The 27,229-nt window shown below is 45.0% G+C and overlaps 1 protein-coding gene and 1 non-coding gene across 5 annotated transcripts in view; one reads left to right on the top strand and one right to left on the bottom strand.

Moving 5' to 3' along the window:
• Window positions 1-27,229, top strand: part of LOC149359417 (multidrug resistance protein mrp-7-like) — a 73,129-nt gene that overhangs the window by 24,294 nt on the left and 21,606 nt on the right. For 3 of the 4 annotated variants that reach the window (XR_016288777.1, XM_089571623.1, XM_089571622.1), the window contains exons 5-15: window positions 1,501-1,641; window positions 3,215-3,282; window positions 4,860-4,979; window positions 6,257-6,385; window positions 7,441-7,603; window positions 9,086-9,343; window positions 16,592-16,795; window positions 18,612-18,758; window positions 20,960-21,053; window positions 24,151-24,356; window positions 26,821-26,997. Coding sequence is in view for 3 of the 4 variants with exons in the window: in XM_089571623.1 (XP_089427749.1) it covers window positions 1,501-1,641; window positions 3,215-3,282; window positions 4,860-4,979; window positions 6,257-6,385; window positions 7,441-7,603; window positions 9,086-9,343; window positions 16,592-16,795; window positions 18,612-18,758; window positions 20,960-21,053; window positions 24,151-24,356; window positions 26,821-26,997 (1,707 nt within the window). In the remaining variant the exon portion in view is untranslated. Of the gene's footprint in view, window positions 1-1,500; window positions 1,642-2,007; window positions 2,061-3,214; window positions 3,283-4,859; window positions 4,980-6,256; window positions 6,386-7,440; window positions 7,604-9,085; window positions 9,344-16,591; window positions 16,796-18,611; window positions 18,759-20,959; window positions 21,054-24,150; window positions 24,357-26,820; window positions 26,998-27,229 lie in introns of those variants that run through there. The other variant, XM_089571624.1, reaches the window with a different exon arrangement.
• TRNAT-GGU (transfer RNA threonine (anticodon GGU)) lies at window positions 22,732-22,805 on the bottom strand. Its single transcript has one exon. It is a non-coding gene; the product is annotated as a tRNA-Thr (tRNA).

Here is a 27,229-nt window from a genome sequence, read left to right as displayed (position 1 = left end):
GTCTCTCCGAGGATGTTTCAGCACTCGCTATTAAATGTGTAGCATTTTATTGGAGGTCCATACTATACTTGAAATAGATTTTCCGCCAATGGTTTTCTTGATAACATTTTTCTTGCAACGGCCTCTTTAGTACCGACTAGAACTGTATAGCTTGTATAGAAAGCGGATTTCAAGCATGTCTTCGCCATAACCCTTCCGTTGTGCATGAGTTGTGTGATTCGTTTGGCGTACATTTAAGAGAGCAGACTGAAGCTCACTTCTGTGCCTTCGTGCTTATTCCGAATGTTACAAGATTGATATAAATTGCTTAACACTCAATAATGCGAGTATTTTCCGAATAGGCTGAAAAATGTGCCAAAGACAACTAATTATCATTAAAAATTGCGAATTTCAGGAGATAAGCATAAATTGTTATATTAGTAATGTAAACATGAGTAATGAAGTTTTCGCCTATAGTGACATCTCAGACATAAGTTGAAACTGCGATGCTGCCAACCTTCAAAGCTTCTGTTTAACAGAAGTCTTCGAAAATGTGCCTTCCTCAAGCATCCCGTTTCAAGAACAACGCACGAAATAGATTCGGCTTATTAGTGATGCCGAAATTAAAATTAAAAGAGGCTAATTCTTAGTTCCTTCAGCTACTGATTCGTTTCTGTGTCGCACGTCCTGACATTGGCCGCTGCAAATGGTCTGCTTCCATCAGCTATATTTTATCACATTTTGAATATCACATAATTTTCCATAATCAGCTGAAACAGCTGGTATGTGCTTTATGACATTAATAGCCGCACTAACATGAAACTAGTTTCCGTAGTCACAGTGGTCAGTCGGTTAGGAAGAGTTAAAGGTTCAGCTGTCGTTCTTCTGCAAGTGTTGTTCTTTGCCTGACCATAGCTTTAATGTTTGAGAAAAAAATGACTCTACTGTTCACGCTCCTCTATAATGGTAGAGCTTTAACACTGTCATTTTTGTCGTACTTGTTCTTATGTAGAACAATCCTTGGACGACTTGGAACTGGAGGAGAATAATGAACATCTAACATTTCTTAATAAACAAATTTCCATGACTTTTTATGAGTATGCTGATGCCTTTCCGGCAGCAAAATGCATTTGTCATGGCAAAATTGCTTTTAAAAGTTTTCTTGTCACTCGGTTCAAATTTGCAACTTCTACCCTTACAAGGACTCCGTGATCGCCGTTTTCAAGGAAATGGCGGCCTAGTCCAGCCTCCAAGATCCGAGCTACAAGAAAATTGTGCCGCCACGGGCTATTTACTGTCGAAATCGGCCGGTGATGGTGGCACCTGTGCCTGTATTCTATTTACGCTCCGTTTACAATGAACGTACCATCTTTGTAGTTAGAGTGCGATAAGGTACTCACACAATTAAACCCATGTGCTGTGTGTGCCTTTAATGATGATTAAAAACTGAAAGTTACGATACTCTCGCGCTTCAGTGGTATTGTTCTGTCATACTTGATGTTTGTTCCTTCTCTCTTCTAGCTGGAGCAGTGCGACAGGTTACGTAATCTTGCCTTAACGAATAGAACAATAATGCTGAGTGGTTCTGCATTTCTGGCTCTTGGAAATTTTTTGACGGTTGGGTTTGCCGACAGACCAACGGCAAAGGACACAAAATGCAAGGTACTGTTCTACGTAGTCATGCCAATCACTGGCGAAGAGCTGGTTATCGTAATGTGGTTAAATGAACGTAATGTCGATGAGAGTGGCATGTGTGTACTACTTTACTTTAGGCGATGTTTCATACAGCCGGTGGAAGGCTCGCACGCTTTAGTCACGGTACTGTATTGGAGCCAGTACATATCCGGTAGCTGACAAGGCGACGTACTTCTCGCTTTCTCTCTCTCCTCAGTAGAGTCTACTTTCTTTGTCAGGCTGCGATAAATGATTCCAGTGTAAGTATTATTATAAAGCATACATTTTTTCAGTTTAATGAGTAGATTTTATTTGCAGGCCATGATTATTTTGAGGCATTCTTAAGTTCGAGACCGAAGTAAAAGTACATTTGGTTCATGACTGAGAAGTCAGCGTTCCGGAAAATTGTACGTGTACCTGCACATACTCATGCAGTAAGGAATCGCACAGATAACAGGTCTGCGTACGACCTTACCAAAGCAGAATCGATAGTGGGAGCTGTTCTTGGACTATCTGTTGCTGCCGATCGTTGAATGCTGTTGGGTGCGACGGGAGCGTGAAATTAGAGCCGCCGCAGATTAGGGAGCTGTTCTTGACTCTGGCGCGAAGCGACTGTTCTTTCCTACCTAACGAATATAGTCTTTTTGATCATAGACCGCCTTATCAATTTTTGTATGTTATAGAAATAAATACACAGCAATAAATAATAGGAATGCCTCTATGATTTCCCGCTTTTCTGGACGATACAGTTGTGTTGCGTAACCACAAGGATCATTTTGTGTGGGAAATTGTAGAGGCATTTTTATCTACCATGAAGCACACACATGTGTGAGCAAGGCATTCGTGGCATTCACTAAACGTAAGATAGGTCTTTATATCTACCATGTAGCAGGCACTTATCTGAGCAAGGCATCCGTGGCATTGACTGATTGTGAGATAGGTATTTGGGGCAAAGATACAAGCTTGTGCCAGTTCCGCAGTGCTTGAATTGAGATATATATAACCTATATTTATTTCTTGTTCACAGTGACGTGAGCGTTTCAGCGCGGATGCATGGTATTTAAGCGTGCATTTGTGAATAAAATAGCGAGCTGTAAGTTCAGCGCCTGACAGTCTCTTTACCTTGTCCGTTATTTGCTCTCTACCGCTCTTCCAATATGTGACACGTTTGCTTGATGTCATAAAAAGCAGAAAAAGGGAAGACATTGCAAAATGATATGACAAAGAATAACGTGTTAATCTTCGAGTACATTAATCTATTCAGGCACGCAGATAACAAAACAGTATCAAACCTTTGTGTAAAACTTGCTTGCTGTGCTCCCAGTAAAGCGTACATGATGCGTCGGCGCACTACAACAACAACAAAAAGAAAGTGTATGCAAAGTATGTGCATGTGCATTGTGTAGGATTTTATTGCCTTGCGGACATTTTTCGTGCCTGACGAACGAGAGGGCGTTCAGCTGCTCTACGAAAACAAATGTTTTCAGTGGTATTAGTAGGTGTATATAGGCATTTGAATGGAAAATTTAGTCATATTTAACCCCTTTTTCTTTCATTACAGCTAAAAAGAACCCGCGATTTGGATTACTGTTGTCCATTTTCAAGAATGTCGATGGCAGTTATCATCAAGTAAGTAAATATTCCAGGTCCTTTCTAAGATTTCCGAAGACAAATTTAACAAAAAAAAGTACTTTAGGCCGAAGGTGTACAAGCAACGTTTAAGGAATTTAGGACTTCTGAAGCCTAAGTCTTCCCACATTATTGAAAAGTACCGTACACAATGAGGCCACTTAGTAAAACACGTTGCGGGGCTAGTTGGTTATGCATTTTCTTTCGTTCAAATTTAAGCAGCGCTAACTTTTAGGGCGAATACACAGAGGACATAGCAGGACGACGCTGGCTCCAAATATAGTGAGCGTCGTCCTGTCATGTCCTCCGTGTATTCGTCCTAAATGTTAGCGCTGATTAAATTTGAACGAAAGACAATGAGGTCAGCTGTAATATTTTACATCTACTTCGAACCGAGCTTACACCGTACTAATCGCGGACGTTTGTAAGTTTTACGGCGTCAGCAGGTAGCGGTTTTCTTTGCGAGGTCACCGTGGCGGCGATGGCTGCACAACCCACAGCTGGGAGGTGACGTACGTACATGAGACGACCTATGCACGCTAGCTTTTTATGACAGGACACATGAAGGCTGGCGCCAGCTAGGCTCTTCCCACTCGTTGATATTATAGCCACTATTCCAGAGTAGCGACTCAAGCACCTATAAGAGGAGGTCTTGTTCGCGCCTTTTCTGTATTATAGACGATGTTGAGGAAAGTCGCCACTTGAAAAAGGGGCGAACTACGAACTACGAAGTTTCTACGAAGTTTATAACTACGAAGTTTCTGAGAAAACTGTATAGCTTTCCTTTGTAGCCGTATGACTGCGCTTGGGTGGATGCCAATGAATAATTACTCCCTTATTAGCCGCCGCGGTGGCTCAGCGGCTATGGTGCTCGGCTGCTGACCCAAAAGACGCGGGTTCGATCCCGGCCGCGGCGGCTAGAATTTCTTTGGAGGAGAAATTCTAGAGGCCCGTGTACTGTGCGATGTCAGTGCACGTTAAAGAACCCCAGGTGGTCGAAATTTCCGGAGCCCTCCACTACGGCGTCTCTCATAGCCTTAGTCGCTTTGGGACGTTAAACCCCGTAAACCAAACCAAACCAATTACTCCCTTATTGAACAGGGGAGTGGCACATGTGGAAGCCGGAAGCGGGGAAGTATATCTCGACAGGCCACCGTATGTGGAGAGTGGAGTGACAAATGCGGAATGTCAGTACCACATCATACCCTGCTAAAGATTGACGTCGATACGTCGAAATAAACCGGCTGCATAGCTTTCTTTATCACAGATGCGATAAGAAATCCAGCAATAAAAAAGTCCTGTGGCACAGGCGTGATGCCTCACGAGCCTCCTACTCCTGCAAACGTTGTGAAACATCGCGTTCAATTGCTGCGACATTGACGGTCCTCTGCTTTCTTTTAGCAGCGATGCATTTGTCGACCAGCACTCATCAGACATAAGTTTTCACGTCAACATTCGCGCTGAAACGGGGAGAAATATAGCATGAAAGCACAAAAGATATAATTTTACTTCATTGCTGGACCTTGTGTATGTGATCTTTCTTACCTTTGTTTTTGCACCTTGATATTTTCTCGCAGGCATCTTCAAAACATGATTATGAAGTCAAAACTAATTTTGGAAGATGTGCCGAGGCTGACGTCACGACTTCGAAGGTGTCTCGAGAGCGAGAATGAATCTCGAGAGTTCATAAAGAAGACGCAAGTATTTTTTCGTGAACACTCTTGTGAAAGCGAATGAGTAAGGGCTACATATGCTTGATCGCAAACAGAGACAATTTCCCGGCTCTTTGTAATCTCAGCGTTGAACGAAATGCGAACAAGAGAGGTGAAATTGGAACAACAAACTACGATGATTTTACTTGACGTAGGCTGACTATTAGAGCATTTGGTTTTCACGAGCGCGAAGACCGCTCCTTGGAAATTATAGTAGGTCCTGCAAATGTGTTTCTTCTCCAGTATTTAATATTTTTGCATTCTCGTTTGGCAGGAAAGTTATCCTGTTCGCTTTTTGGGTTGGCGGTGATGGAACATCACGCATGCGCAAGAAGCACGCTAGGATAAGCGCTTATGCCCCGTTGTCTTCTGATTGTTTGCGCTGTAAACTGAGTGCGAGCACTCTATTTGAAGCATGTTAATGTAAGCATACGATGCTAATATATATCGATGTGGTAGGCGATGACGACGGAACCGAATAGAAACGAAGAGATGGTTATTTTATGCCGGCTTTGATAGCGAATTTGCAACACTGTTTGCACTTGAGTTCGCTGCGTGGTTCTATGGAGTCCCTGTTATGGCCGAAGATGATGGTAAGCAATGCGACAGTCTAGAGACCGACCTACTGTAGATCGACCTTACACGTGCAAAGCGCTTGGAAAGCGCGCTTACCCACTGAAAACGCACTGGCGTGTGTATCCGGTTCCTCAGTTATGAATTTTTTGTTGCGAAAGCAACACTACTGGAGCCCAGCTCGGCTCGTCGCGTGTGCTCGTGGCGGTGCGGTTACCAAACGACCTTGAGTCGCCTTGCCTAGCGACCGCTTCAGCTGCGCTCCAACAGATGGCGCCGCACCGCTGCCACCTGTCGCCTACACATCTAAAGGGCACCAGCATCGTACATGCGCTGGGTTTTACAGCTCATGACGGCGGCCAGGGAGCCGGCACGAGCTAAACCAAACGCTTAACCACAAGCAAACACCACAAGCGTATTGGCAAAAACGGCACGTACGATCTTGTGCCTACTACCCGGGTAAGCTCGGGTAAGTTCGGACGAGCGTCGTGATATCCGCGCGAGAGGTTGCCCGGGAAGAGCAACATGGGGCGCAAAATCTCGACGGGTGGCTGGGACAGAAACAGCCACCTACCAGTGCAGTGGCGCATCGCTTAACCGCTACGCCACCCCACTGGTAGTGGTATAGCAGGACTCACCGCCATCTATGAATCTTATTTTTCGAAATACATGTTGATTTGCTCTTCCAGGCATGGATTGCGCAGCCCTTACGCTTTCATGTGGCTCGTCATACGCAATGGTTGGAAGGAGCAGTTATGGTCGAACGCTGTCACGGTGCTCTACTACTCCTCCATACTTATGCGAATTCCGCTTTTTCAGTGAGTGCACAGTTTTCTTTCGCTAGGAATGCGCTCTCGTGCACACCGAATTCACTTCTGGGTACTGATGGTGAAGTGCGAAATGCTGAAAATTGTACCACGCAACTAAATATATAAGTGCGCTATTATTATTTGCTGTTTTTCATGTTGTAAATTAAATTTTGATTTGCATAGATCTTTAACAAAACATGAGTAATTTGCGATATGAGCAAGGATGGCATGCGGCTTTGGTTTCATCGCTTTGTCATCAACGTGACGCCTCTGCAATCCGCAGGGAGAAGCCGTACAAAAAGGTAATACTAGAAGTACAGTAATATTGAGCCCTAGATGCCTTTAAAGAGTTTGTGTGCTGTCTCCATGAAACTGCAACCCACCTGAAGCCTAGATTTTCGTCATGTGATTGCCTTTTAGAGCCTACTCAAGGGCAAAATGTGTTTGTGGTCTTAAAAACAAACTGACTGGATTTTCGTCATGTGATCGCCTTTTAGAGCCTACTCGCGGGAAAAAAGTGCTTGTGTTCTCAAAAAGAAACTAAGTTTATTTGGGAAGCATGTGGCCACTAAAGTAGTTGTAAAGTCGACAAAGAAAAGAAAACTCGGCGAATTTTTCAGGGTCCACGGTCATTCAACACGAATGAGATGTTCATAACCTGATATCGTAAGAGTATTTTGGTCAGCATATACTTCTGACAGTACTGTGATCCTGCCGGCTAATTTGAAAGCGTAGCTTGCTCCAATGTGCTTTAGAGAAGCTCTGAAAGCCAAGCGCTTTTATAACAAACAAAAATTTTAAAGTCACCCTAGCGCAGCCTTGCTGCTAAGAAAAAAATGTAAGCCTTTCCAAAGCACACTCGCGAAGTTACCTTGCTCATGACCTCTGAGAATTTTCCGGGAGCGCAAACGACTAACATCTTTCTGTCTCCGAGATTTTTATCTTCCGGTCGCATTTACTGTCTTTGTTCTGTTCAGACAATGGTATTCCCCACATTCTACCGTTCCGCTTTTTTCAATGGCATGTCGGTTTCATTTCCGTTTCCTTTCTGATCCCATGTGCAGTGGCCTTCTCGCAAGCAGCGGGGGCCTCTCCTTCAGCCACAGCGTCCTATTGCTCACGGCCTCATGCGTCGCTGAATGCCTCGTGTGCAGCGTCTTTGTCAACTTCATTGTCCGCTGTCAGCTGAGGGCTCAAAAGCTGCTCCAGGAGGCAGTCTTCAAGAAGGTAACTCACCCTCGGATCCTGTGAGCAGAGTCAGCGGTCCCGAGCTTATTATAGTCTTTTCAGCACGCCTGTACTGTTAGCACTACTAGCTCACAGAAGTGTTGCGCAGAAGCATGCGGGGCGTGCCGCAACAATTGAAGATGTGGAAGTGCAGACAGCGCACTGGATCTTGTCGCGGTGCAACCACCCTCACAAGGTGCACGAGTGCAGAGTGGAGCTGCACTAAAGTTGCCGTCCGAATTGCTGCCAGTGTCCTGCCAGTGTCCTGCCAGTGTGCTGCGTGCTCCACACCATTATCCCCTTACGATCTTCATCGATCCGCACAATATGCACTGTAGGGAGCAGAAGTGGCGTACACCTCGTGCTCAGCGAGGTTAGTTTCTGTTGCGAAGCCTTTTGACGTTTTGAAGAAATTTTTTTGAAGGAGTTTTTAAGAAAGAAATTGAAGACTAAAGAAAAAATTCCGGCAGGTTTCTTATCTACGCGGGTATTGAGATTCAAGGCAGAAATAGGGTCTCTTACATCCGCCCAAGGGTGTCCACTGTGAAAGGCGACACCGTACGAGTATCTAATCAACGATTACTCCTCGAAACATGCATCTAACCTCATTTCTAGGCATTTATCGAGTAGTCTTCCTGGAGAACACTGGACCTCGTCAGAGTTTTAAACTTGAACGCGAAACATGGAGAAAGATATTGTCACGTTGTAGTAACGGCAGTCCAGCGGCCAGGAAGACACCAGAAATACTTGCAAACGAAGCTCTTTATTTGGGCTGACTTGCGCCCGCAAAACAACTGAATCACTCGGTAGCGGCGTAAGTAACAAGCGTGCTCGTCAATCGTCGAACTACGAATGCCCGCCGCTCGCGGCATCGCTCAATTTAAAGCCGGCAAAGAAACTTCCAGATAGCAGAACAAGATCATCTACAGTAATCTGGAAAAACCTAGATGCAGCCTTTCATGGCTGCGATCAATCGAGATTAGACTGGTCGCTTCTCGCGTCACGAACAAAAATGATAACACCCCTTTCGTGCGGCCTTGCGCGAACGAACGGACATTACAATGATACGTGGCAATATACTGTCGCTTCAGCGCCTACAGCGCGCTTTCTTGCATTCTGCGAAAATTGTAGCTGTCGTGTAGGCGTAAACGAAACTCTTCCCCCCCCCCCCCCCCCCTTACTCTGAATGCCAACCCTTAAAATCAAACAAAAATCACGCATTACTTCAGCCATATCGTTTCCAGCGCGCTACTAAGCCTGTAGTGCGAACACATTTTCAGACATCTGGAGAGCGGATGGTCCCTTATGCTAACGGAATGGATTCGAAGAGAAGGTAAACCTATCAGGGGACGCCATAGAGTCAAGTAGGGGGATGTGATTCAGTGGAAGAGGCCTCTGTCCTGCAGTGGACGTAGTTAGGCTGATGGTGACAACTGCCGATGATGTGCGAGCGCTTTTGACATGCACTGCTGACGTGTCCAGGTGACCTGCCTGTCTGCTGCCGCCATTTCCGCCAACCCGGCGGGGTACGTGTCTTCGCTCCTGGCCGTTGACGCGTGGGCCGTGGGTCTGATGATGAGCTTCCTCTCCAATGCCTGCGTAGGACTGATGTGCCTGCCCATCAGCATGGGTGGTCTGGCCCGCGAGATTGGCTACGCCCCCATGCTCGCCTGCCTTGTCTGGCTGCTCGTACTCGGAATTGCCTGCTCCTTCATAGAGCCGGTACTCGACAAGAGCTGCGTGAGAAGTCCTTTTCACTGCTTCTTTTTTCAAATAATGAACTGATGCGCAGAATGTTATGTTGCATGTGGTTTATGAAGCCAAAAAGAAAAACAAAAGATGCCCAGGCTTAGCTTGGTTAAGCCAAGAATGCGTTGCATATTGCGCGGTCTTTTTGCGCGAGGTATTGCTTGGCGGCACTCGATTTTCTCAGCAGCTTTTCCTCCGTGACGTATGGATGGATGGATGGATGGATAGGAGCGCCCCCTTTGAAACGGGGCGGTGGCAACCGCCACCATGCTCAGCCGCCCTTTTTGCTTTTCTTCCTTTTTTGTCTTTTTTTTAAGTGGTTTGGTGACGTCACGTCACGTGGTTTGGTGGCTGCCCGGCAGCGCCCAAGGGCTGAACTGAGTGATTGCGATATGCTACGCGTAAAATGTGAAATGAACCGAGAAAATTGGAGGTGACTCTTCCTTAAGGGTACGACGCGATAGCTTAATGGACGAATTACCATATATGCAGAAGGTCATTCTATGCTTTTCATTCATAGATTCCTGGGAGCCCTCGTACTCTTCCTAGCATAGCGGTGGAACGGTTAAGCGACGCGCCACTGCCCTGCGATGGCAGGGGCTCCTAGCGGTGGCCCTTGTTCGGCCCAGGTTGCTCTTCCCGTGTGACTAATCATTAATTTAACTGCAACCTGCCATGGTGGGCAGTTTTCTTACTATCCGGTGGGCAGGTTGTGATGACGCGGCAAAGTCACGTGACCCATAGGTCGCCCACCTGCCTCCTAGGTTTCTGTCTGAGGACCACCTTCCGGAGCTATGCTCGTGATTTTTCGCTCACAACTCCCACAAAGCCCACACCGGATTTTCTTGGGAACGGGGACTTCAATGCAATCGTGTTAATACCCTTGAACTGGCGGAGGATGAAGTTTCGCGAATGCTTCAGAGCCGATGCCCGGTGGCATTAAATCTATGAGTAATGGAAAGAGTGATGTCGAACCGTCCGACTCTGTTTGTGGGCATTGAATTTTCGCTAAATCACGGCAACGTGCCATGCTCCTGCGTTTTATATGCCATGCTATCTCATGCGCTTTCCTATTGGCCGGTCGTTTATGCTCGTTTTATAGTTGAATAAAACTATCGAAAGCGGTCACTGTCTACTGCCGGAAACTATTTCTTCTTAACGGGGCAGACATTGTTCAGTCTCGAATGAGTTAGGTTCATGTTCGGCTGCTATACGGAGATTGATGTGCCCCAGGGCTCAAGAGCCATGACATTTTACATTGCAACTAGTAAAAAATGACTTCATCGATAAACATCGAATAAAAAGCCAAAGTGCCGTTCGTGTGACAATTAGACAGCTTTGCTTAACTGGGTCGTGTAACCTTTCAATCATAGGTGGTATTAAACTTGGCGTCTGTGTTTTCTACCCTTTCCTTCGTTCTGCCACAAGTATTCAGCGTTGTTTTGGCGAACAAAACGCTAAAAATTGTGTCGTTTTTGTTGTGATCCATCCGCTTCAACATTTCTATCTTCACTTTTCGTCCTTCTATCACACATACCTATGCGCCCATACAGCTGACGTAATACACACTTGCGCATCTGACCGCTCTCAGAACTTTTACCAAAACTATGCAGCGTCCGCTTCTCTGCTGTCGCGACTTCAGTACACCTGAATGACAACAAGAAAAAAAACGTTATGCTCTAGTCGGCGGCCTTGCTTTAAACAACTGTGCTATTTTCTCAAAAAAAAAAAAATCTTTTTCACTCCACTGCTGTAACTGGCCCTTTGTTGCCTAGATTATTATTCTAGGCAGCTTAAACAGTGTCCTTAGAAGTTTGTCAGATTTGATCTTCTCTCTGGCATCAACTTTGTCTCAGTGCTATTTGACTCTTCCTCTAGCATTCTCAAATACCCAGTTTTCGGTACATTAAGAAGCATCTGGGACCACTTTAGTTGGTCGTCCTAAAATATCGATGTGTATCACGTTACGAAAGTTCTTACATCCCTGTGATGTTTTCTTAACGTGATCTCGTAATGTTTAACGCCACTGCAATTCCAAACTTCTTCAATTAGTCTCAATGCCTTTTTTGTGTAAACCTGTTGCTGTATGCTTTGGAGTTCTTACGTTAGCGCTGAGCAGTTTATTTGTAAATTGACTATTTAACATTTTCTCGTCCTTTTGTCACTGCATCCCGAAAAAATTCCAAGGACGGTTACGATTCTCCCTAATGCAAATTTGAGCGCAGCTCTGTCGGTGTCTCAGGCTCTGTAGGCTAAGTGTTTTGCTTTGCTGGCTCGTCAGAATGTCTGGCGACGATATTCGCTCTAGTAGTATTAGTTGTATTATTAGTAGTATAGTAGTAGTATAGTAGTGGTATTAGTAGAACTGTTAGTAGTGGCATTACTTGATGAAGACGATGATGCGCAATGAGCGAGAATGGGTATATTAGTTTGATAGCACTATTATAGAAAAAGATTACGATATGCAATGCACAGCGCGAGAGTGTATTGAAGTTTAACACGAGGAGTGATCGGCTTCTGCGATAGAATGTATGCAAGCTGCGTGACGTTTTCACGTACCAAGTTTTCTTTGATGAAGTCATTGGTGTGACGGACGTTCTCGTTAAATTAAAAGTGCATAAATTTTGATGTCATACCAACCGACATGTAGGGGTGTTTCTGTACTTGCCACAACAGGTAATAAAGAAAAAGAACTGCGGCGGCAGCCTAGTGCTCTCGTGCGGCGGCCAGCGAAGCTAACGTGTTCGCGGCGGCGCGGGTTGGAATCCCAGTCACGTCAATATTTATTTTTATTTATTTATTTTTGACATAGATGAACCCACGAACGGCTGCTTAAAAACTGCGCTCTAAAAGCTGGATCACACCAAGCTACGGCGGCCCCATTTTGATAGAGGCGACATGCATAAGACACTTGTGTGTTATGTGATGTCAGTGCACTTAAAATAGCACTAGGTGGATTAAAATAACTCGAAGCTCTTCAGTACTGCCTCTGTTTCTCTGTTACTTCTTTAATTTTCTCCTTCATCCCTTCCCTTACGTCGCGGTTGAGGTTTCCACCGAGAATGAGACAGTTACTGCACCTTTACGGGTCTAGTAACGAATCATTATTATTACTGTCCACTGTGCTTTGTGCTCCTCTGTCTATGCGCTATCTGCTATCTTTTACCTAGCAAAACTACATGGCTTCCATGTTTCCTAGTGGTCTCGGTATGCTGAATGTCCACTTTAAAACAACCAGTAACTTCACAGTGTTCTGCTAATGTCTTCTACGAATATCTCCGTACCACATATGGCTTTTGACTAAAACTTTTATCAGTTTGTGCTGCATGAGACCCTGTGTCATTTCTGGCTCTGTAGCAGGTGTTTTCAGATGAATAGCTGACTTTGTAGGTGCTTTTTCATTCTTTAAAAAGCTGACAACCTTTGTCTAACAAGATAGCGAACTGGGCGGGTTGGCACGTTTCGCAGGTGTTTCAACACGAGGGGGACAGACAGCGGAAGTTAGGGGATTGTTGCTGACGCACAAATAACATTTGGAATTAAATAAGAGAAAACACAATATGCATGGCATCTGTCATAAGAAAGATCAAGGTGCACGGCAGGTGTTGCACCAACAACGCAACTTTATTTGTGCCGTGCTACACGAATGTCGTTTATCATCTTTCGCAAGCATGTGTCACGAAGTAGGCAGGCTTCGGCATCAATGCAGGCCTGCGAGAGCACGAAAATAACCATGAAATAGTTAAAAGTTCGCGCTTGTTCACATAAGCCGCCACCTGCGGTTCTTCTCAATGCTTTACTAAGAGAGGCACTTTATGTAGGCGTGGTGACAAAAGTGTATGTGAATTAGTTCAGACACTACAACTATGAAGAAACTCTATGTGAATCAATCAACTCTCGTAATGTTACTAGGGCAGGTTCTCTTTTTAAAATCTTCCTGCCTCCGTCCATACCTGGAAACGTGCTAGCACTGTAGGATTTGTGCGAAGCTACCGAAGGCTTTCAGCCCCGACCGCTTTTAGGCAATACTGTCGGTGTTATATTTCCGGGGACGTATTTTGGGACGACAATTTTGGGATTAATTCTTTTGAAAATGACAACTGCTTCCTTTTGACTATGACGTCAAGGCTGACACAGCTGCAGCAAGCGATGTCTGCTACAGGCAGGAATATAAAAGCCGAATTGGTAAATAAAAAGAAATATTATATATTTAATTGGCCACGAAACGTTGCGAAGTGTGGTGCTTGCTTTCCGCACTTTTTATATTCCCCTGGTTCATATGGTCGCTTTTTTACGTTCTGGTAAAGCTACCTGGAAAATTAGTATGATGTAGTTTAGATTTGCGTCCTACCTACTTCTAAGCTTATTTTCACCCCTTCAACGAATTTCTTTACTTATAAGGTCCGCCGCTGTGGCTCAGTGGTTATGGTGCTCGGCTGCTGACCCGAAAGACGCGGGTTCGATCCCGGCTGCGGCGGTCAAATTTCGATGGAGGCGAAATTATAGAGGCCCGTGTACTGTGCGATGTCAGTGCACGTTAAAGAGCCCCAGGTGGTTGAAATTTCCGGAGCCCTTCACTACGGTGCCTCTCATAGCCTTAGCCGCTTTGGGACGTTAAACCCCATAAATCAAACCAAACCAACCTTAGGTATAAAAGCGATTTTCCTCTCCATTACAGCTATTTTCGCACACACGTCGAGGATTTCATTGTCACTCGCCTTAAATGCTTCCGTACTTTTTGTGAATGGCTGTCAAGTGAGCTCGTTGGGATACACAATTTTCCTGCTTTAATTTTGCTCTGAATTTTTATTTTTTTGCATACCTCCAAAGAGTTCCAGGATTTCTTATGACACCTCGTAATTCTAGTTGGCCTTTGCTGAAGTAAAGTGTTCATGGCACTTTCCACGTTACGCAGTAAGTTGTTCTGGAATAGATGTTTCCTCTTACTAGGACTTGTACGATCAGAACGTGCACGACTGGTACGAAAATTAGTACGAACATGAGAGCATGCATGTAAGTATGGATAGAACATGCTGCTCAGCCGCCGCGGTGGCTCAGCGGTTATGGTGCTCGGCTGCTGACCCAAAAGACGCGGGTTCGATCCCGGCCGCGGCGGCTAGAATTTCTTTGGAGGAGAAATTCTTGAGGCCCGTGTACTGTGCGATGTCAGTGCACGTTAAAGAACCCCAGGTGGTCGAAATTTCCGGAGCCCTCCACTACGGCGTCTCTCATAGCCTGAGTCGTTTTGGGACGTTAAACCCCATAAAAACCAAAACCAAAGAACATGCTGCTCACACACATTAGGCGTCACTACGTTCAGTGCGACTTTATGCATTGAGTGATAGCGTTAGTGTCGTCGTCAGACCAATACCCCGCTCATTTCCGGTGTCATGAAATTCGCTGTTTCGTCGAGAGAGGTCATGTTACTCTGGGACTTCATAAAACCTGCCCACCTTGGCACGTGACAGCCTGGCCACTGGATCGTGAGCAAACTTCCCACCGAGGCATGGGGCAAGTAAACTATTGGTTTGGTTTGGTTTATTGGGGTTTAACGTCCCAAAGCGACTCAGGCTATAAGGGACGCCGTAGTGAAGGGCTCCGTAAATTTCGACCACCTGGGGTACTTTAACATGCATGGACATCGCACAGCACACGAGCCTCTAGAATTTTTCCTCCAAAGAAATTCAACCACCGCGGCCGGGATCGAACCCGCGTCTTTCGGGTCAGCTGCCGAGCGCCGTAGCCACTGAGCCACCGCGGCGGGGCGAGTAAATTATTGACAGGTCGATAGAGGGCACGTCACCTTGTGGACGCCATTGCAACCTTTCCACCGGGTTGTGGGCAACCTATAGTCTCTAAAAAGCAACTTGGATTGAAAATCGAAATCATAAATCACAAAGGATGTCACAGCTAGCATAGCGTATACCTGCTACTAAAGCTAGCAGCAGTCCGAAAATGGCCGTTGACGGACCGGCAATTGCAAGCACACACAGAAGTTCCTACAGAAGCTGCGACTAATGCGAAATCTATAGCTGTCGCATTCCACTTCTAACGCCTAATGTGACTTAAGCGTACCCTAGAGTTTTTTTAGTATACACGGCAAGTTTTTCAAAGTGTGCGTTCAGGGTATCCGAAAGAAATATTCACGTTTGGGCTCGCATTCTTTAAAGATATGGTTCGCAAATTTTGAAAGCTTTGTCTTTCGCTAGGTACCCGCCGCCGACAGATTACAAAAACCTCTCTTAGAAGTACCTCTGCTTGCAGCATTGCGTTTCATTCATAAATGCTCTTCACGTTCTTTCTGAAGGCCTGTAGCTTGCCTCTTGGATCCATTTTAAGTTCCACTGGACAAGCAACACTTCTTTTAGGCTTTCTAGATGCGTTTTTGAGAAGGCATATATCGTTATATGTTCTCGATAAAAATGGCGCTTGCTATCGAGTCTTGGTTTAGTTGGTTTTATAGTGTTTAATGTATCAAAGCGACTCAGAATATGAGGGACGCCGTTGTATATGACTCTTGATAATTTCGACCACCTGGGGCTTTTTGACGTACCCTGGCATCGCACAGTAAATGGGCCTCTAGCATTTCGCCTCCATGGGAAATCGACCGCCGCAGCCGGGATCGAAACTACGTATTTCGGGTCAGCAGCCGAGCACTTTAATCACTAAGCCACCGCGGCGGCCTTCTGTTCGAGGCGCTAGACTGACATCTTACAGTAAAATTGTCATGATAGCTTACCTGAAGGTAGGCTACCTTGGCAATTTAACTCTTTCTTAAAGTGTTTGACGGAAGCGTTGTATTTGTCACGTCCCACTCGCTTGCAAAATAAGTATGCAGCGTTGCTTGAGCAGTGGTTAGCATACGTCACCGAACGTTTGTAAAAAAAGACGAAACGCAACGTGCTATGTGCAGCAGTTTTGCATCTTTCACTGGTAATTGACCTTCGCCTTTTAGGAGATTACAGTAGCTTACAAGGCAGTCCTTGCAGCGTATTAAAGAAGTCATCAGTGGCCCTTGGCGATATGCAGTGGTATAAGTGTACGTTAGAGGACAGATACAAATCTTTTTGCTGCCGATGCTTTTCAGAAAAACAAAGGTAGAAAAAATGCCTAGTGAATTTATAAGCCTGCGGTAAGAAATGTCACCAGTAGAATTTTTGTGTCATTTGGCTGAGACGGGAAAGTAACTTTCAGAAACGAAGTCGTAATAAAACTGGCTGTCTTGCTTTTTCTTCACAGAGAATACTCTACAAGTACCGAGACGAGCGGCTGAGGAAGTTTACCGACTTTCTGTTGTCCATACGTCCAATAAAAATGTCAGCTTTAGAGAACGTCTTTCAAAGGAGCCTTCTTCAGCTCCGCACGAAGGAAATCGACCAGGCATACCGCTTCAACGTGCTGGAGACCGTTCTCGACACGCTGTTCAGCGCATCTAGTTCGATGGTAAGGAACCGGCTACTGACAAAGAGTTTTTGTGTGAAAATGTTCTTCGTGGTTGAACCTGCGCTTGTCCTTCGTTTATTTTTTAGAAGTTTCCTGAAACAAGCTACAGATATCGAGTACAGCAACGTGTACTGTGCTCTGAGCTTTGTCCGCTTCTATTTCTTTGCATTAGATGTACAACCTTCCTTTTAAATGCAGAGAATTGACTATAGCTACCATGCATCGCACGCCTGAACCCTTCACCACTGACGCAAGTCACGAAGCGACGATTAGCATGTGACGCAAACGACAGATTGGTGACGTCATCTCAATGGAAGCTGTTAAGGTTGTCGCACCGCTTCGAATAGGCTTTCAGGAGTGGCCATAGTGGACAAAACACAACGACATATCTGGTCGTTATAACTTTCCGCAAAAGTAGATACTGCACTACTGAACAAAAGTAAGACGCTTGGCAATGCTAGTGCTCCTACCGTTTAACTACCGGTGATTTGTGTAAAGAGAAAGCAATGAGGCCATAGCTTTGCTTCTTGTTTCATTAGGAGTGGGCGCAGTTTTGCTGGAGATGACCCATTACCATATTTCTTATGTTAAAAAATGTTAGAGCTTCTATACCATAATAGGGTAAAGAAACGTGGACTATTGCTGTCATAACTTCGCAAAAATTTTTTAAAAAGTTATTTGTTCGAGAAGTAATCAAAGAAGCACATCTTCTACGTGGTTTCTGTTCCGCGTTTCCCTTAATCCAATGTAGTTTCACGTGACTGCTCCGCTCACACTACACTAAAGGCTGATTCACACGACGGTCCGTTAGTCCGCGGCCCGCGCATCACGTGTTCATGCGTCACCACATTGAGAAGCGCGCTGACCAGGCCGCGGGGCGACAGCGCGCCTCTCAATGTCGTGACGCATGAACACGTAGTGCGCTGGCCGCGGCCGAACGGACCGTCGTGTGAATCGGCCTTTAATTATTGCGAAGTTTTGGCATTAAAAGGCTTTTAGAGGGCCCCGTCTCGGTAACGACGAAGTCTGTGCACAAGGATCGAAAAAAGGCGTCAGTGCCAGATCAATTTTGTATAGCTATGTCGTACATGTTTTGTTGCTTTGTTTGGTTTACAGGCTTCAGCTTTCACAAGTACTCCATTGACATTTTTTTGTGATTCTTTAGTCGGCTTCAGTGCAACAGTGCTTTACCACCGAATGACGAGGGAGCCATTTATTTGAGCAGGCAGTACAGGCGCAGTTCGTGTGAGTTATGAGTTGAAATATGAAGATCCACCTCCCAGAGAGGGCGCTGCATGCGTGTGTAAAGCACTAGGGTGCGCGTTGAACACCTCGTTTTCGCCTGAATGAGGTCAAGAGACGCCGATCGCTGCAATCAACTAAGAATTAAGGAAGGCAACTGTGGGAATGTGAAAAAACGCGTGACCGGTAGCAGGTGACAGTCATAGACGCGGCGATTTTCAATTATTAGTTTTCGTGGCAGCGCATCCAATCCACTGTGCAGTGTCTACATAGCGTTACCACTGGTCTGGTATCGTGGTGTTTGCCATTATGTCTTCGCGATGCTTTTCTGCTTTCTACTTCGTACTTTGTTACTGCAGGGAGCACCACTTCCCTTGCGCTGCTTCATTCAACATCCTTTGCTCTTCGCGGTCACTCAAGTGTTTGTCAGTGATGCTTTGACGAAGGCGTTTTCATTGAGTGCCTACTTTAGGGCGAGGCTGAGTGAACGGAAAACTTACTGTCATTATGGTTTCAAAGTGAACATTTTCGAGTCTGTTTTTATTACGTTATTGAGGGATCTTTTTTTTTTCAGATGATAATTGCTGCTTTTGGCACTGTGAGTTTCACCAACCCTGATACAGCATTCAGCGCTGCAACATTGTTTTCCTGCGTCTACATGCTCACGATAACGGATTCTCTCGGGACAAGCATGCCACACGTACTCAGGATGAAGAGCCAGGTGGGTATACTGTGGGTCGAACGTGAAATCGATAGGACCAACTCTCTCTGCAGTCTTAGATGGCTAGAATCGACATCACGTTATGAAAAAAATATGCTCAAAACGCGTTTATCACAGAGTCAGTCGGAAGCCTTTGAAAAGAAATAATGAATACACCTGTATCTCGATCGACCAAGGTTTTCGTAACGCCACAGAAACTCATAATCGTGTTCAAAGAGTTGAAGTGACTTTTAATAAGGGCTTTTTCAGGACAGCTGAAGTCGTGGTGGCGAAGGACTTCACGCAAGCTAAGATCTGTTGCTTCCCACAGCTGCTTTTAGGCCGTATTGCAGGGTGTTTTAATGATCAACTAGATTTCTATGCACACCAACCAGTCCAAGCTTAAATATTGATGTTATCAACGGCCACAAGATGAGGTATGACTGATTAAGCGTCTTGCCTTCTGCTGCCACGACGATGACTCGGAGACGCTTGAAACCTGCATGGACTGAGAAGGTTTCTTTCGGGATTGTACGAGATGTGTACAACGAGCTTTGCCACATGGGTGATATCATCCTTGACAGCTAAAAGGCGTCAATATTAAATGAAGGTTTGCAGTGCCTTCTACCACAGGAACACTTATCTCTTTGGGATATATGCCTTACTGGCGGCAATACCCTTCGGCCATCGGTGTACACCCCTGTGTACACCGCCGTCGAATAACAAAACTCATAGCCTGTAAACCTCAAAACTCACCCATTCCGCCACCCGGTCTGTGCACCATCTGGCATTTGTTTGTTGGGCCACCAGATCAAGGGACATCTCAAGGAAATGTGCTTCAGGTCTGATAAGGAGGTCACGATTTCAGTGCACCGCTGGTGTCATCAACAGTCACATCTATGTTCTTACTTTGGCACGCCGAGAGCACAGTGCCCCGAGAGTGGAAGAATGTAGCTGCTTATGGAGACTGGTGTTTTGAAAATGATGTGCTCTCTGGAATTCGACCACTGGAAATTTTGAGCTAAATGCAGCATGTTTAAACAGCATTGCTCAATTAAGGTACATCCCAAAGATGAAAACTTATTGAGCAAAACTAGTAGCCTTTGTTCGTTCATTTCATGGCTCATTTCCATCAAAGTGCGGCATTATGGTTACCAAGGTAAGGAGTACATTCACGAGTGTGAACATAGTGTGCTTCTGAATATACTATACGAACATACTTCAAGCCAGAGGGCTTTAAAAACCTCCTCTTGCATGTTGTCATGAGGCAACTGCTTTTAACGGCAGCTGCCGTGGAACAGATTTGAATAACATTTCATTGGTTGTGATCACCATGGGGTTACCGGCTTTCACGTTAGTGTTGTTCAGTTGCACAACTCTCAAGACAACAAGAAGAATGATACATCAGAGCGGCATGTTTGATCGATGATGTAAATTGCTAGTCAAAACAATTTTAAAGCGAACACCTTAATAGCATGCAGCCAAAAATGACTCATTTAGTATATGGGTTAGAAGCATGGTATTTTTATGTGCTTTTTCTAAACACGCATGACACCCTTACTGCCTCAAGCTAGATGCAGGTGTAAAAGCCATTTCAGTTCTTGAATGTGATTTTCCCTTATTATCACTCGTGCATGTGCTTCTGATCTAGGTTTAACGAGCACAGTATGGTCGAGCAATATTTCTTTTGCCAGCCTAGGTCAGTTGCCAGAAGGGTCCTAAGCTGCGCCCATTTATTGCAGGCGGAATTCCGGGGTAGTTTGATTTGGGTTTTTACGCATGTCGATCTCTCTAAGCACTTGATGACTGGTACTTCTGCATATATCCTGTAACAGCCCTCAAGAATTTTTCATCTGCATAAACTGTGTAATAGTCCACAACAAAAGGTACCAGATCTGTTGGTAAAATCGTTGGTTCCTGACATATATGGCAGAAACAAAAAGGAAACCGTGGAAACATTTAGTTATTTTTTAAAGAATTTCCATCATCTACGCAGATTCTATTTCATCTTGAACTTAGAAAAGCGCAATAAAAAGAAAGGGACAAGAAGAAGAAGAAGCACGCAGGACAAACGCTTGTCCTGCGCGTTTGTCCTGCGTGCTTCTTCTTCTTCTTGTCCCTGTCTTTTTATTGCGCTTTTCTAAGTTCAACATGTATTACCAACTCGCCCAACTTTCTGCATTGCTTGAAGTCTATTTCATCGTTTCTTTTTCTCTTTCAAGGCGTTTCGGAGCTGCAGAAGATTAGCTGCATTCTTTGCAGAAGAGGAGCATTGCGAGGACGAAGATGGAAAGCTGCATGATCCTGAAGTTCCAAGTAAGAACCATAACTTTTTAATGCCTTGCAGTAGAAGTACCTTTAAAAAATTCCTTTCGACAGTCTATAGACAGTCTATACACTTTTGTCTATAAAGTTTATAGACTTTCTATAGATATTCTATAGACTAGCCTATAGGCAATAGAAATCCTATTGAGAGTACATAAACAATCATATATTTATGACAATACACTTCAGACTATTTTTGAGACACTATACAGACTATGAATTGACGAAAGGAAATATCTATAGGAAGGAAATAGTCCATGTCTGTAGACAGTCTATAGACAATTTTCATAAGGGATACCATTCTCAAACGACATGGTCCGCTGTCTGAAGCTGAGGCCGATGCCTCGGCAAAAGAGTGAAGGGAGCCCACCACCCATCAAACTCCACCTTCTTCCATCCTCCAAAACGCCTCCACCCAACACCTACCCAGCAGGAGAACGAAAAAGCGACGACGAAGTCAAATTGAGAGACGCAGTGGAAAGGAGATGAATACAAAACCGAAATGTGCAACTTTTGTCGCATTACATCGTACGATCGGCCACCAGTTTTTTTTTTGTTCTTAGAATTGGAAGTGAGGGTAGATCATGCAAAAAAAAAACCGTTTGCAAATGGCAGGCATTATGCGCTTTCGAGGTATACTCGATGGCCGAAATAATCGTCGTTTTCTTTAATTATTTTTAATACGCCGTCGCATAGGCTGTGCGATGTTCGGTTTCGACTTTCGATCCCAATGCCGTGGGATGGATGGAATCTCTGCCGCATTTAATTAAAGGCAGAATGCAAGAACTTACTTTCGCGTCTTGTGCTATGTCACTAATCGGCAGAAAAACCTCAGGAGCTCGAAATCAATCGGAGCCTTCAACTACGGTGTCACCTTCGGGACGTCGCATAGCAACTTGTACATTATTTGTTTTCCCTTTCTACTCATTGTAAGAGGCCCTCATACAGTTTATATATTTAAGTCGCCGCGGTGGCTCGGTGGTTATGGTGCTCGGCTGCTGACCCGAAAGACACGGGTTCGATCCCGGCCGCGGCGGTCGCATTTTGATGCAGGCGGAATGCTAGAGGCCCGTGTACTGTGCGATTTCAGTGCACGGCAAAAAACATCAGGTGGTCGAAATTATCCGGAGCCCTCCACTCGGTGTCCCTCGTAGCCTGATCCACTTTGGGACGTTAAACACTATAAAACCGAACTTTCTACATTTAGGTCTCGTGCTGTACATAAACGACGTATATATACCGAATGTTTCAGCCGGAACTATAAGAAATTTCTAGAAATATTGTAATAAGGGAGTAATTACTCATTGGCATCCACCTGAGCGCAGCCATACGGCTACAGAGGAAAGCTATACAGCTTTCTCAGAAACTTCGTAGTTAAAGAAAAATTCGTCCTGGTCAGGGGTTCGAACCCAGTACCACCGCTTCACCGGAGCAGTCGTTCTACCAATTGAGCTAACCAGGACGGCAAGCTTATGGTAGGGCGAGAGCGAATTGATCAATAACTCGAAGTGGGAACTGTGTTGGTCAAATGTTTAGGGGAATCCCCCAAGGTGGAGTAAATTTCTAATAAGGGAGTAATTACTCATTGGAATCCACCTGAGCGCAGCCATACGGCTACAGAGGAAAGCTGTACAGCTTTTTCAGAAACTTCGTAGTTAAAGAAAAATTCGTCCTGGTCCGGGGTTCGAACCCAGGACCACTGCTTCACCGGAGCAGTCGCTCTACCAATTGAGCTAACCAGGACGGCAAGCTTATGGTAGGGCGAGAGCGAATTGATCAATAACTCGAAGTGGGAACTGTGGTGGTCAAATGTTTAGGGGAATCCCCCAAGGTGGAGTAAATTTGTAATAAGGGAGTAATTACTCATTGGCATCCACCTGAGCGCAGCCATACGGCTACAGAGGAAAGCTATACAGCTTTCTCAGAAACTTCGTAGTTAAAGAAAGTTGAAGATAAAAATGTTTGATTTTTTCAGCCGCGCAGGATGTCAGTCATATTGAAAATCAGGCCAATTGACGACCTTAATATGTAAATTTACTAATTAACTTTTATGAAGCACAGTCTGATGGTAAGGCCAATGGCGAGTTCGTTACCAAGAATGAAACAATGCTAGATCATCCTGTGAAACAAAGAAAAAGTCGTCAAAAGCCTTGCAGGGGAACGAGTTCTGTTTTTTTTTTTTTTGCACAAAAACGAACGTACGCGCTTAAGGTGCACATGAAGTTGTGTGTAGATGAATTATCCGGAAGTGACGTATTTCAATGCTTACGGCGCCAAATTTGAACTGCCATCTCTTTTACCAAGGCATACTTTTTTGCTCCGTCGCCTGGTGCAAGAAAGAGGACTAGCGCTTGCCAAAGTCATCAGAAGAGTCAGATGAAGGCTGATAGCATTGATTGAAAAGCTTTTAGTTTAGTGCTGGGATGGCGAGAGCACAATATCTTGCACAAGGATTTGTCTTTGGGCGGCAGCCACCCACTGGTCGACTCGAACTAGTTACTACGAATAGTTTATTAGAGAAATGTATACGGGGTGTTTTGGAAACCATAAGGTGCAGAGTTTTCTTTTAAAAGCTAGTGGATTGTACGGCAAGGTAGGCGTAATTTACACGGTGCAGTGGAAATTAAACACAACTGTATAACCTAAAATTTAACTTTTAGAATTTAATTGATTTCTTAAAGGGCAAAATATCGTACTTGCCAATTTCAAAGTGGTCAGCACAGAAAGTGAGTTCAGTGTTAAAAAATTTCTAATCGGCTATGTCGTACGAGATATCAAACGTGAAAAAGATGCTTTCGAGTACTCTTTAAAGTTGGTTTTCTCACGTGGCATATTGTTCGGTTCTCTGGGGTTTAACAACCAAAGGAGACTCAGATTATGAGGGACGCCGTAGTGGTGGGCTCCAGATAATTTCGACTCAACGGGCCTCTTTGTCAGTTGTCAGAATTGGCGTTTTCCGCGATTATCTGACAAGGGTGCCGGAAGTTTGTTATAAAAGAAAACGCGTCATGACAGAGGCTTAGTTTGAATAAGGTGTGTTCGTTACCTTTGCGACATCTACATGCTGCTACAATACACTGCATCGCAGTCGGCGAGATCAGCATAAAGGACTGTTCCTTCGCCTGGGCCAAGAGGGACAGTGTCGTGGATAACCCGACCCTGGCTGGCATCAATCTATCCGTCAAGAGCGGTTCCCTCGTCGGCGTCGTCGGTACCGTGGGAAGCGGAAAGTCTTCGCTCGTTTCGGCTATTTCTGGAGACATGAGACTTTTGAGTGGCTGTATAGCACGCAATGTGAGTATACAGTCAGTTGTGTTGAGCAGACGGAATTGCAAAGCAATTTTTTTTTTGCGCTGGGAACACAACGGCCGCAGTCGCCTAACATACATGTAGCCAGTTTTATGTAATGATTGTTGAGCGAAAATTAGGTAGTTTTTTCAAAAAAAATACGATTGTTCCTCTGCAGTGCAGCAAAAGAAAGATGTCTGTACGAGAACAAGATTTGTTTGCTTTTAGACAACTCTGAGGCATTCAAGATACCAAAAATATGCTTTAACAACGTTGAAATTCGGGCTTGTTGGTTCATACTTCGGAGCAATAGCGCAAACAGGACAAGGGACCAAGAACGAGTAGCGCTGTGTGTGTCTACTCGTTCTTGGTCCCGTATCCTGTTTGCGCTATTGCTCCGAAATACCCAAAATGTTTTCCCAAGCCTTTTTACTCATTAGAAATTTGTCAGGAGACGAAATGTTTCAGAAGAATGGTATATGATGCGCTGAGTTAAAGGTGCACTGAAACACGCTACAAGCCCAGTGCAGTGCAAAGAGTCATCAGCCGTTGGTGTTTACCGTACTGCTTTTTTAATTTTTGATTTTGACAAAGCGCAAGTTTAAATGTCACTTTCTTTACTATACGTGGAAGCTGGCAAATCTCTTTCTTCCACAGGAGAGAAGCTATCGAAATCAATGCCATATCAGGAGAAGCAATTAAAGCCGCCGCGGTGGCTCATTGATTATGGTGCTGGATGCTGGCCCGAAAGACGCAGATTTGATCCTGGCCGCGGCGGTCGAATATCGATGGAGGCGAAATTCTAGAGGCCCGTGTACTGTGCGATGTCAATGCGCGTTAAAGAACCCCAGGTGATTTAAATTTTCTGGAGCCCTCCACTACGGCGTCCCCATAGCCTGAGCCACTTTGGGACTACAAATTCGATAAACCAAACCAGAAGCCATTAAGCATGGCATGCTCCTCCAAGCTAGACATATATTAGGTTGGGGCAATCAGAAAGAATGAAAAATAATAAGCCCCTGCCTGCACCGCATACGTACAACAGGTTTAATTCAATTTGAAAATAAAAGAAGAGGCCTAAGGGCAATGATAATTGTACCACCCGTAGGTACGAAAAAAAGGAAAAAAATTCGAGGGGAAAGCTACCATAGCGACCCACAGCCGGGGGAGCGGGCCCGGGGACACTCCCCTGATCTCCCCTGGGAAGTAGCGGAAAGGCTCAGAACTAGACAGGAACCTGCCGGAAGGAGCCTTTCAGAACCAGTTTATTAAACGAAGCATTTTGGCAAACTCCCACAAGATGGCTATCTTGTCTTGCCGCTTTGTGTATTGCAGCTACTTAGAGCTCAGCCATTAAAGGCAGCTCCAAGGGTTTTTCGAACATTCGATTTGTGCGTCGTATCTTATTTCTTCAGGCTTGTTGTCTTAGTTCGTGAAAACAAATTCTACAGATATATGATTGATGCGTTTAAGGCAACAAAATGCGAGGAACCAAAACTAAACCAAAATTATAGCGCCGCCTAAGGCATTGTTTTAACTTGAGTAGTGGTAACGCCACAAACATTCTTGAGTAGTGATAACGCCACAAACATTACTGGAAAAGCATGGGTTGTACTTATATTGTTCAAACAAGCGACAGTAAGGTATGAATCCGTGTGTGAAACATCAGGAATAACAGAAACAAGGGCAAAATTTCTGCATTTAGCAAGCAGAGAGCGGACGTACGTGGACCTGTAAACGTACGTGGACCTGGGACGTACGTGGACAGGGTTACCTGTAAAAATCAACCCTACTCACGTCACATTACAGGTGTGCCGCCGCGGTAGCTCAGTGGTCGTAGCTCAGTGGTCAGTGGTCAGTGCTCGGCTGCTTACCGGAAAAGCGCGGGTTCGATCTCTGCTACGACGGTTGCCTTTCGAAAGAGGCGAAATGTAAGAGGCCGTGTACTGCGCGATGTCAGTGCACGTTAAAGAACCTCAGGTGGTCGAAATTACCCGGAGCCCTCTACTACCGCGTCCCTCATAGCCTGAGGTTCTTTGGGACGTTAAACCCCACAAACCGTAAAACCATCGCATTAAAGTAATTTGATTGATGTCGTTTGCCCTCTAGATTAGCAGTGCGCTCATAGCCACGACGTAGCGGAGGCCTTCGAGGAAACTGGCGACTCCTGCGCGAGTTTTCACAGGCACAAAAAGCCTCAGGGTTGCGGTGTTTGAAATTAATTGTGAGGACAGTTAAGACTGTGCATTACATGTTTTGAGTGGGATACAAGATAACTTGCTCGCTCAAGAGTTTGTGGTTATTTGGAGAGTATGTGTGGAGGGTCCTGGCGGCCGGGTATTTATACCAATGAGTCACTATTCAAAAGCTGAGGGTTCAAAAGACGTTGCGTACGTTTCATAGTTTTCTGCAGCTGAATTAATGCTACTTCACACATGCCAATTCAGTCGTCGTTGTTTTCCTCTTTCAGGGTACTGTAGGCGTCATACCGCAGGGAAATCATATAATGAACATGACAATAAGGGACAACATAACATTCGGCAAGAAATTTGACGAGGTGTTTTACGACAACGTTTTGAACGCTTGCCAACTGGCTCGCGACATCAGCAGAATGCCTAGCGGCGACCTCACTGAAGCTGGCGAAAAGGTAAGAGATAAGTCACTCGACCTATGACGTTGCCCACTGAACGAAACGTGACATCATTCTTTCTGGAAGGTTGCATTGAAGGTTAGTTGACCATTTTGGCCTCATAAGAAACAAAAGTTATTAACTCGTCAAGCGTCTTAAGCTTCAACAAATGTAGTTTTTGGTTCAGTTGGTCCAACATGCTTGTAAGAAAAAACCTCGTCCTGTGCAGTTCTGGTCTTCGTCCTGTTGA

Source organism: Amblyomma mixtum, chromosome 2 (genome assembly GCF_055824585.1).
Source record: "Amblyomma mixtum isolate Tamu chromosome 2, ASM5582458v1, whole genome shotgun sequence".
Taxonomy (NCBI): Eukaryota; Metazoa; Arthropoda; class Arachnida; order Ixodida; family Ixodidae; genus Amblyomma; species Amblyomma mixtum.
Note: the sequence above shows the minus strand (reverse complement) of the source record. Positions and strands in the feature narration are given on the sequence as shown.